Genomic DNA, 12131 nt, shown 5'->3' on the forward strand with positions numbered 1-12131 from the left:
CAGTAAAATATTTCTGTGCAAAGAGGCAGTCTATCAGTCCTCGAGTTGTCATCACTGGCACTAACAGGAAAAAGAGGCCAGTAAATAGTAAAGGAGGAGTTTTTTTTTTTCAGTCAGATATGCAGAATGAATAACCTATACTATTAGTAAAGGAGGGTGAAACTGCCTGAATGGAATTTAAATTGAGTTCTAGTGCCAAATATAATTCTTTGGATGGTGAGATGGATTCCAACATATGCAGTAAAAACAGCTTCTTCAGTAATACTACTAACAAAGGATCCTCCCTATTCCATCTTGCCTAAGAATCAACTATGATGTAAGAGATGGAGGAAAGAAGAGACCTTAATTCAAAGACACTTAGATGACATAGAAAACTTCACTCACTCTTCATATAATCACAGAGCAGTATTGTAAATGAGATAAAAAAATGGAAGCAGGAAAACATGAATGGATGGATGACCTTCCCAAACACAAATGGGTTACAAAAAGAATTAATGACCACAATCTAGTGGCAAAGTGCAGTCAGAGCAATATTGTCTGCCAACTGCACTGCCTCAAGTGCTAACATCTATCTTCAGCATTTTTTGACATAAGATCCAGTCATAACACATTTTTTTGTTCTTCCATTTAAGACTCTAAAGTGTCCTAGTTATTCTCAAATGTAGACATCTTTCAAGCTGTTCCTAAAGTTCAGTAGTTAACAGAGTGAAGAACTTCAAAACTACTTCCAGTATGTAAACAAATTCAGCACCAGCATCTGAACAATAAAATCAGTGATCTGGTAAGCACTTATTAAAAAGAAAGTTGTATCTGTACCTGGTGCGACTATCTTAAGTTTCTTCAGCAGCTCTACGTGGGTATCAGGCTTTATACTGTGCGTCACAAATTCTGAGCACCCACAATGTTCAAGAAGACTGTAGAAGTAAAGCAAACGAGAATGATCCGTGCCACAAATACTCGAATAAACATATTTGATCATGTGATCGTAGAAAGATTCAGGATTGGTTTTCAGTGTATCAAACAGATCAAGAAGCTGTATCCTCTCTTCAATATCACTTGTGGTAAGCCTATAATAAAAAAGGACATTGTGATGAAATATTGTTAGACTAACATTTTAAATACAATGAACATGAAATGGCAGAAAACATGTAAAGGGGTTTATGTTTCATTCTGTTTAAATGTTTCCAGAGACCTGTCAAAAAAAGTAAAATAAGTTATAACATTACTATGTTTTATTCAGATTATTTATCTACAATAAGTGGAACTGTGTGTTACCTACTAATGAAAGCTATAATGGAGAACACCAGACATGGCATAAGGGCATATTGGGAACAGCAAATGATGTGGTTACACAACCAGACAGAGATGTCTGCTACGGGTAACTACCATAGCATTTTTTAGGCAGATGAGTAGACAGTCGACAGACAAGACAGACATTTCAACTCAAAGTCCAATATTACTACCAGTTCAATATTATTTTTACTTAGGTAGTAGGTAGGTAGGTAGGTATACAGTCTGAAACACAGATACAATACAGTTTAACATATGCAGACAGAGGGGGTCTATGTTAAATGTTCGAACATCCAAAATGTCGAACATTACATAGTCGAGACCAAATGTTCGACATTAGGATGTTCGAACATCAAATAAAAAAAAGTAAACACAGAAAAAAACACTTTAACAGTGTAGGCAGGGGGGCAAGCCCCACTGCACCCCCCCCCCCACGTAAATATACCAACTCCGAGACTGCACTTCAGTGCAGAAAAGGGAAATTGTCCCTATCTGCACCATACGGCGCCATTCAAAGTCTATCTTTGAGCACTCAAAATTTCAAACGTTTGGTCTCGACCATGTAATGTTCGAAATTTTGAATGTTCGAAGATTTGACAGATACCCGACAGAGCACAGGTAGCCAGACAGGAAAAATACATAAAAGTGGATAAACTGATAATTAATTCCATTAGTAAGGGGACTGCTGTTCCCCTTAACCTTCTCCAGTATTGTATACATGTAAATATATGTGTGTGTGTGTGTGTGTGTGTGTGTGTGTGTGTGTGTGTGTGTGTGTGTGTGTGTGTGTGTGTGTGTATATATATATATATATATATATATATATATATATATATACACATATACGGATTCACTTTAGAAGCTGTAAATACTGAAATATCAAAATTCAGTATTTCGAGCCTATAAAGTGGAATCCTGAGAACAGCGAAAGCTCAGAAGCACAAAATTCAAAATCGTGAATAACGGCGGTTTTGAATTTCATGCTTCTGAGGTTTCGCTGTGTTATGGATTCAAGTAAGTGTGTGTGTGTGTGTTAAGGGTTTTGGGTAGGGGCTGTGGTGTGTGTCAGTGTGTTCTGTTACTGTGATGTGTGTGTGCGAGGAGAATGTAGCTTGTGTGGTGGGTGTTTGTGTGTAGTGCGACCTCGGAGTGAGAATATTTAAGTGGGGGTGTGTAGGGGGTGCAGGGGGACTTCCCCCCTGCTTTTATGTAGTAGAGAGCTTGTGTTTGTGTGTGGGGAGGATGGTGTGTGTGTGTAGTAGAAGCGCGAAATTCAACATATCCAGTGTGTGAGATTTTGAATTTCGTGGTTTCAAAAATTCGACCTTATAGCTTCGAAATACTGAATTTTGATATTTCAGTATTTCGAGGATATAAAGTGAATCCATATATATATATATATATATATATATATATATATAATATACATATATATAATATACATATATATATATATATATATATATATATATATATATATATATATACACACACACACACACACACACACAGTGGAAAAGTATACACTCCCCTGTTAAAATGCCAGGTTTTTGTGAAATAAAAAAAATGAGACCACAAAAAATCATTTCAAAACTTTTCCCACCTTTAATGTGACCTATAACCTGTACAATTCAATTGAAAAACAAACAAATGTGTTAGGGGAAAAATATAAAACAATAAAAAATGTACAATAAGCTGATTGCATAAGTGTGCACACCCTTAAACTAATATTTTGTTGTGCACATAACTATTCACATGCCTATCCAGTAATGTAAACGGGTCAGCTCCCGGTGTTTTCTCCTCTCCACCTGATGAATCTGGACATCTTGGGGCAATGTAGCAATTGTCTCATGTACACTGACAACCCTCTCCTCCTACCAACCAACACTACAACCTGTGAGAGATGCACTTCTATAGCCAACTAGAAGCCAAGTTCTCTACAGCCAAGACGGGACTAGACAGTCAAGAGGAGAAGATTAACACGTGCACCACACCACACTCAACACATAGTCCTTCAAAACCCACACTATCAAAACCCAGACATAGAAACACAAAGCACACACCCACATTCACGGAGGCTCTCAATAAAAATCTGCCCAAGCAACAGAGATTTCCCAAGCTGAAACACAGACAACCACCACCCCCAAACACTACCCAAATGACACATAGCTCACAAAATCAGTGTGCCACTCAACCTCAGCCCATATGGCAAAACAACGTACGGAACACACTAGACATATTTGACTCTATAGTAAAGCACACTGATGTCCCACTCACCAGGCTAAACAAAGAGAAAGTACAGTTTTGTACCTACTATAAATGTAGATGTCCGATAGGAATGCATCTGCAGTCCTTACAAATGGGTTGTCCTGTCGTCAGGCAGCCCTTTGGTCGGCCGGATTCCAAAGTCTGGGTCTGGCCTCGGCTGGTGTCGCACTTCACCCGACATCATAGCTGCAGTTATTCGGGTATAAAGGCATCAGCCGACGCCATTTTCCTCAGTATTTCTTGCCCCAGATGCCAGGTGCCCTCTAGGAAGGCTAAATTTGGATAAATGCAAATGATTCCAAATAGTAGAGAGCAAACAAAAAATAAGCATGTATGTACATATATACAAACAAATACACCATAATAGATTCCCCCAGCTAGCTACAAGATGGGCAAATACCCTAGGAGTACCACAGAGGGGAAGGAGGGTGGGTAATCCTGACTGCAGATGCATTCCTATCGGACATCTACATTTATGGTAGGTACAAAACTGTACTATGTCCTTCAAGGATGCATCTGCAGTCCTTACAAATGGGTAGAATACCATAGCCAAACTGGGGAGGAGGAGAAATAAAATTATGGTGTAGTTAAGATCCCTTGCAAAACAGCAGTGGCAAAACCTGCTCGGGATCTAGAGTATAAAGGTAAATTATAATGCTTGGCAAATGTATGCACGGAGCTCCAAGTAGCAGCCTCTAAAATGTCTTTGGTAGCCACTCCTCATAGAAAAGCTGTGGTAGTGGCTGTAGCCCTTGTAGAGTGAGGCCTGATGTTTTCTGGAGTTTTCTTCCCATGGTAGGAGTAACAAAATCTAATGCAATTTCCTATCCACTTAGAGATTGTCTGTTTTGAAATTGCTTTTCCTTCCATTCCTGTTGCATATGCTACCAGTAGCTGGTCAGTTTTTCTATTGCCCTTGGTCCTGTCCAGGTAGTAGCGTAATTGTCTATGTACATCCAAGGTATGCAACAGTCTTTCTCCCCTGTTCTGTGGGTTGGGGAAGAATGTAGGTAGGTGGATAGCCTGATTTAAAGATACTCTGGAGACCACCTTAGGCATAAAAGTAGGATCTGTTCTCATGGACACTCTATCTTGATGGAAGATCAGGAAGGGCTGTACTGCCATTAATGCCTGAAGCTCAGATACCCTTCTTGCTGAAGTGATTGCAAGCAGGAAGCAGTTTTCCATGATAAGTATTGTAATTCTGCTGTTGCTGCTGGTTCGAAAGGAGGGAGTGTCAATTTTTCAAGCACAAAGTTCAAGTCCCATGCTGGCAATGGTGGCTTCCTAGGTGGTTTTACATTTTTAATTCCTCTCAGAAACTGCCTGAGCAGAGGATGTGAGAAGACTGGAGGATCCAAGTCGTATTCTGCTGAAATAGCTGATGCATGAATCTTAATGGAAGAATAGGACAGGCCGTTGTGGAAGAGCTCTGCCAAGTATTCCAGGATGTTTGCTATGTTTACCAGTGACACATTTTCTCCTTTTGCAGTACTCCAAATGTGATATCTTTTCCATTTTGCTGAATAATTTTTCCTTGTTGAGGGTCTGCGAGCCTCCAAGATAATGTCTTTAACCCTTTGGGATAAATTTGGGTTAATTGGTCTTATGCAATGTTCCAGGCAGTCAGCTGCAGTGTTTTCAGGTTTGGATGCAGGGTGTTGTAGTTGTTCTGTGTTAACAGCAAGGGAACTAGCGGTAGGGGCCATATTTGTTCCCGAGACATGCTCCTCAGTAATGGGTACCAATGTTGTCTTGGCCAGTCTGGAGCTATCAGAATGATCCTTGGACGGTCCTCTTTGATCTTCAATAGCACCTTGTGCATCAAAGGAAGTGGTGGGAATGCATATGCTGTCAGGTTTTCCAACTGAAAGATAGGGAGTCCACTTTCCAAGCAAGTGGGTGGTACGTCCTTGTGCAGAATTTCTTCAGTTGGTGATTGCGTGGGGATGCAAATAAGTCTATTTCTGGGAGTCCCCATTTTCTTGTAATGGTTTTGAAGATGTCCGGATGCAGCATCCATTCGTGGGCATCCGTGGTAGTTCTGCTTAGTATATCTGCTAGAATGTTTTCTTTTCCTGGTACAAAAATTGCTTGTAACTGAATGTTGAAGCTCAGGGCCACATTCCAGAGGTCCATTGCCATCCGGCATAGAGGTGAATGTGTGCCTCCCTGTTTGTTGATGTACCACATAACTGTGGTGTTGTCTGTCCTTATCAACAGTTGACCTTGTCGAAGAAATTGTCTGAATTGCCAGTTTTACTGCAAGCATTTCCTTTTGATTTATGTGTAGGTGCAGCTGGTCTTGAGTCCATAAACCTTGTATGCACTTGTCCAGCATGTGGGCCCCCCAACCGAGGTCTGAGGCGTCCGTTGTGATGGTTTGGCTTGGTTGAGTGCTGTGGAAGGGCAATCCTTTGTTTGATTGACAGGCCTGAGCCCACCATTGGAATTCTTGCTTCAGGCATGGGATTATTGGAATTTGGGTTTCTAGGCTGTGCTTGTGCTGAGACCATAAATTCCTTAGGTACCACTGTAACTTTCTCATATGCAGTCTGGCATGTGGAACCAATATTATGCAGGATGCCATGAAACCCAAGGCTTGCAGGACTTTTCTTGCTGTTAGATGGTTCTGCTTTGTTAATGCCAAGAAGTAGAGAGGAGTTGCTCCTGTTTTTCTACTGTTAGGAATGCCATTTGTTTGGATGTGTCCAGCTCTGCACCAAAAAGGTTATCCTTTGGGATGGTATCAGCCTTGACTTTTTTATATTGACTGTGTATCCCAGGGCTTGTAGTAGATAAATGACCCTTTTCAAGTCTTCTGCTAGCTTGTTTTTGTTGTCCGCTTGTATCAGGCAGTCGTCCAGGTAAGGGTAGATTTGGATTCCCTGAAGCCTGCAATGAGCAATTACTGATGCCAGGCATTTCATGAACACTCTGGGCGCAGTAGATAAGCCAAAGGGCAATGCTGAGAATTGATAATGCTCTGATCCTGCAAGAAATCTGAGGTATCTTCTGCAATTTGGTCGTATGGGGACGTGCAGGTATGCCTCCTTGAGATCTAGAGTTACCAGCCAAGACTCCTTGCCCAACATGGGAAGAAGCTGCTGTAGGGTCAGCATTTTGAATTTTGGAACAATGAGGAATGTGTTTAAAGCGGACAGGTCGAGAACAGGTCTCCATTTGCTTTCTTTTCTTGGTACCAGGAAGAGTCTGGAGTAAAATCCCTGTCCTTGCTCCATAGATGGTACCCTTTCTACAGCTCTTATCCTTAATAATTGAGTTATTTGTTTTAGAGCTTCTGCCTTTTGATTTGGAGGTAGGTTTGGCATTCCTCTCTTCCTTGGTAGAGTATGGAAGTGAAACCTGTAACCTTGGTCTATTGTCTGCAAAATCCACTTGTCTCTTGTGATGAAATGCCAGTTTACTGAAAATAAGGCTAGCTTCCCGCCTAAGGGTGCTTCTAGTTGTTCCCTGGTAGGTGGTGCCAGAGCCAAGTCACTGTGATTGTCCTGTAGTAGTGGTGGTGGCTGTGTCTGTGGCTGTACCTCGCTGGTTGTTACCCTGCCACTGGCGTCCCCTGTAGGCACCCCTGGATTGACTTCTGCCTCTTGAACGCCTATTCCTGCCTCTCTGAGCTCTGGAGGAGTCTGGAAAGGACCAATTCTTGGAGGGCCAATTCCTGCTAAACCTTGGCGGTTGGACCTGTAAGAAATCTTTCACTGTTTGGACAGATTTTGCCTTCTCTTCCATCTTCTTCAGCACCTGTTGTGCAGGAGAGCCAAACAAATTGATCTTGTCCATGGGAGCATCTAGTAGCTTTGATTTGACATGGTCTGGTAAGGCCTGCTCTTTTAACCATGCATGCCTTCTGATAACTGTGCCAGTCATGGCTGATCTAAAGGAAGCCTCCAGTGCATCATAGCCGCATTTTAAGGAATGGTTACTGACTTGCTGAATGTTATGTACCATTTCCTGAACAGATTTTTTGTCTAATGGTTCATCCGAGGACTGCTTTTTGGTTAACTGGTCTAGCATAAATTCTTGATACTGGATCATGTGGAATTGACAGTTCAAGGCCCTAGCTGAAAGAGTAGCAGAAGTGTAAACTTTTTTACCTCATCTCTCTAAGGACCTGGATTCCCTTTCAGAGGGGAGGGGTTTTGGCACAGGTACCTGCTCCTGCCTTAGGTCCCTGGGGGATAGTCTCGGGATCTGCAAAGGAGCCTTATACAAATGATAATGCGTGTCCGGGACCCTGTAGTACCTATCGGGCTTAGCAGGGGCCGGAGGTAGTGAATCAGGAGCAGTGCAAGCATCATTAAATGCATCATCTACAACAGAGAACTGGAGGTATGGCTAAAGGCCTATGTTGTGGTAAATGCAGAAAAGTTCTAAGCCTTTTCTAGAGTCTGAAAAATCCTGGCCCTGCCACTGAAATTGTTCCCTCATAGCATGCAAGGTTTCCCCAAAGGAAAATTCCTCAGGCGAGAGGCAGAAGGAATGGACTCTTCAGCATCAGAGTCTTCATAAGGGGAGAAAGGACCCTCTGGAGGGTTTGTATTATCTGAATCATCAGAGGAATCATCTGTAGAAACTGGCTCAGGGGGCTCTGCTCTAGGCCTCTTCTCTGGAGGTGGGTGAGAGGCCCTGTCTGGGTGAGGTTGGGATCCCCGGATTAAAGAAATGAGATCCTCTGCTAGACTAAGCATTTGTGAACTAGAGCTAGGCCTGTGAGAGGGGGTCTTAGCAGGCACAGATTTAGTAGTTTTAGCTGCTTTAGCCCTGGCAAAGGCCTTAATAGACATGGTTGCAGGTGGCCTAGCAGCTCCACGTGCAGGGGTTGAAATATCCAAGGGGATAGTGTCAGATAATTCCGGAGAAACTGCCAGAGCAGGTGGGATTTCAGAAGCCGATTCCACCAGGTTGGAAGAGGCCTCGCTAGGAGGTAAGTTTTCGGCTGAAGGAAGAACCGCTTGCTCGGTTTCAGCCGAAACCGAGACACTCGCGGTAGGCTTAACCGCGGTTTCGGCCGAAACCGCGGACCATGAGTGTCGGTCCTTTTCCTTGCGCTTTTTAGATATTTGCGTAGTCGGAGGATCCGACGGCATAATGTAAGCAAAATCGGAGCTGAAAAACTCCTCAGCAAATTCCGACCGACGTCTAAGCGTCCGTCGGTTAAAAGAAGCACAGGCTAGACAAGCTGCTACGTCGTGGTCTGGGCCTAAACAAGGTAAGCAGTAAGAGTGGAAATCTTTATGAGGTATTTGTTTCCCACAAGTTAAACAGTTATTCACTTTTTCTGACATCGGCTGAGGCAAGAAAGAGTCCCCAACGGGTACTTAGCTTTAGAAGTCTTCGGTAGTAGTAGAAGTATTCGGTAGTAGTAATCTCTGGTTCTGACCGACCGGCACTTGCGAACAGCTTCTGCTTCGGGCGCCACGTGGCAAGAAAGACTGAGGAAAATGGCGTTGGCTGATGCCTTTATACCCGAATAACTGCAGCTATGACGTCGGGTGAAGTGCGACACCAGCCGAGACCAGACCCAGACTTTGGAATCCGGCCGACCAAAGGGCTGCCTGACGACAGGACAACCCATTTGTAAGGACTGCAGATGCATCCTTGAAGGACATCGTTACTGTCAGCTGCCTTTAGGGTGCCAGGATCCACCACATAACGCATGCATTCAGGTCACTCCATAGCCCTGAGTCACATCCTGCCATCACCCAGAATGATACCACAGTACAAGGACAAAATGAGTGACTTCAACAATTGGCGAAGCGTCTGGTGTCATTCTAAGGGGATCCAGTATCTGTCTGCCTGGGACGACATGGTCAGCAGACCACGATGCTTTGCCAGAGATGGCCTGTACCTGTCACCCCTGGGATTCCGGTTACTGGCTAAGGCTCTTGCCAACCCTATAGTGCCCTTTTTTAGGCAAGGTTCAAATGTTAAATTCACCACTGTAACAGGTTCAAGCAAGCAAACTCTGAGGGAAATATGCTTCACAATGCTAGAAGTCTAAACCTCAAAATGCACTCACTTAAGGCACTCCTTAAAATGTAGAACATCGACATCTGTGCAGTGACAGAGACCTGGATCAAGGCTCCAGAGAGTACCCCTGCATTACCAGACTATAATTCATACCACACCTTTCAGCCACCTAACCTGGACCGAAACACTAAAGGCAGAGGCATGTCCATATTCATTAAGGATATCCACACCTCCAGGCTAGTTGCTCAACACAATGCATCCGAAATTATCCAAGTGCAACTAACACTGGGCAAGAATGCAATCCAGGTTGCAGCTTGTTACAGATCCCCCACCATGCCCCAGGATTCCCACTATACTGGAAAATATTAAGGTACAACCCAATCCCTTAATTATGGGTGATTTCAACTACCCCACCATCAACTAGGAAAACTACTCATGTACCAACTCATTCCCTCAATGTTTTCTGGAATTCATAAATTCCAGTGCCTTGGATCAGCTTGTCCACACCCACACCAGGGGTAGCAATATCCTGGACCTGGTCCTTACCAATATGGGTAACCGGTGTTCCACGCCAGAGGTCAACTCCTCACTGGTCAGATCCAACCACAAGCTAATCACCTTAGACATCCAAATCCCTCCCCCACCCCCCATTAAGGAAACCACTGTCAAAAACTACTCCAAAGCCAACTTCATGCCTCTTAAGACAGAAGTGGAAAACGTCACGAAATCCATGCAGACGGAAAACAGAGGTATGACTGCTGAATCTTACACAAATGCACTGTATATGCACATACACTAGTGCATGGATCGTGCTATCCCCAACAGAACCAAGATGCTATCCTCCAAAAAAAGGAAGTCAATCTGGTGGTCCCCTGCCATAAACAAACTCTATAAACAGAAGGAACAAGCTGTTGCACAAAAGAGCAAAATCCCAAGATTGGAGGAACTCCCTGGTCAGCCTCAGGCAGCAGCTCACTAAACATTGAAAGTGTGATAAGACACCTCGGGACACAGGTGGACAGTAGTCTCTCCATTGATAACAACATCGCCACAGTAGTCTGGAAATCCTTCTACATGGCACACCTCATCACAAAAGGGTTCCCCTCTAGAAAAAAGGAGGTCATTGTTCCACTCTACTCATTCCTCATCAGTCCCATTATACAGTACAATGCCCCATTTGGAGTGTACTTCACAAGACACCTACAACAATTGAAAAGTCTTCAGAAGTACCTCACTATGAGGACTACTGACCTGAAACAGATGCCATATGCAGACCATCTCAAAAAACTCCAGCTCTACTCCATTTCATATTGCCAACTCAGAGGCGATCTCTGCCTAACATACAAAGCTATGTCAAACCCAGAGCTGTTGGACATGCTACACTTAAAGAAATCCCAATCTCTCCGAACCACACGCTCCAAGGAACTAAACCTTGCCACTACAATAAACAGAACATGCTGGAGGGATAGAGTCCCATCCCAGAGACTTCCCATACTCTGGAACAAACTACCCATTCATGTCAAGCAAAGCTCCTCACTGGCCCTCTTTAACAAAAACCTTGATGACTGCATGGGAGATAGAAAATTCACCCCGGGGATGACTTCCGTGGCACTGCTTGACAGGGGCACAGGAAAATAATTTTCTTGAGTGGCGAAAGCCAGGGAACCTTTTTGGCTAGGTTTATATAGGCCCCAAGGCTGATAATCTAGTACCTACCTATGAACAATGCTTATTGTGAAAAGCAGAGCCTTCACACCACCCTAAAGCCAGAACAAACCTTAATTTTAACCTCAGTTTTAACTGAACTCACTGACCTGTATAAGTACTACAGTAGTGTCATTTTCTTCACTGTAGCATCTGCACAGCTCAAATTCAGCCAAAAGGACTTTAATAAAGAGTGCTTGATGAAATGCTGATGATCAAATAATCAACTCCTCCTGGCAATGTGATTTTTTTAAAAACGTATTGTTGGTCAGGTTAATCCAAATTTGACTTGTAGCCTAGTTTTCTGGGGAGACCCAAGATGGTATTCTGCATTGACTGGCTAACAAATGGGCACCAGGGAACTTGTGTTAATTCATTTGGACTATATAAAAGTAATTATGACACCTTTGAACAATGTGTAGAAGGTCAAGAAAGTATTGATATGCAACTCTGCGCCCCTGAAACCCCTTGTTATTTGCACTTGAAAATAATGAAGAGATATTTGGTATTAAAAAGGTGGCAGAACACTCAAAATGGGAGACAGAAAAAGGAATCAGGTGAACAGTTACTCTTATCTACGCAGGTGAGACAGCTGCACTTATAAAGGATATACAGTCTGTTAATTACATACCAGAAATGGGTGGCCACAGTGGTGCAGTGGTTAGCAATGTCACCTCACAGCAAGAGGTTCTCAGGTTCGATCCTCGGCTGGGGTGCCTTCTGTGTAGAGTCTGCATGTCCTCCCTGTGATTGCGTGTGTTTCCTCCGGGTGCTCCGGTTTCCTTCCACATCCCAAAGACATGCTGTAGGTGGATTGGACACACTAAATTGGTATGAGTGTGTGCATGTGTGTGTGCCTTCTGTGGAAGGTTGGG

The 12131-nt window shown here is 43.4% G+C and overlaps 1 protein-coding gene across 1 annotated transcript in view; it reads right to left on the reverse strand.

The window, feature by feature from the left end:
- The window catches only part of NBAS (NBAS subunit of NRZ tethering complex), a 3380746-nt gene that overhangs the window by 1115558 nt on the left and 2253057 nt on the right, over positions 1–12131 (reverse strand). Inside the window, exon 43 of the mRNA XM_044064792.1 lies at positions 817–1067. Within this exon, the coding sequence (XP_043920727.1) occupies positions 817–1067 (251 nt within the window). The remainder of the gene's footprint in view (positions 1–816; positions 1068–12131) is intronic.

The sequence above is a fragment of the Protopterus annectens genome, chromosome 1.part0, assembly GCF_019279795.1.
Source record: "Protopterus annectens isolate FY-2018-M chromosome 1.part0, PAN1.0, whole genome shotgun sequence".
Classification (NCBI taxonomy): domain Eukaryota; kingdom Metazoa; phylum Chordata; order Ceratodontiformes; family Protopteridae; genus Protopterus; species Protopterus annectens.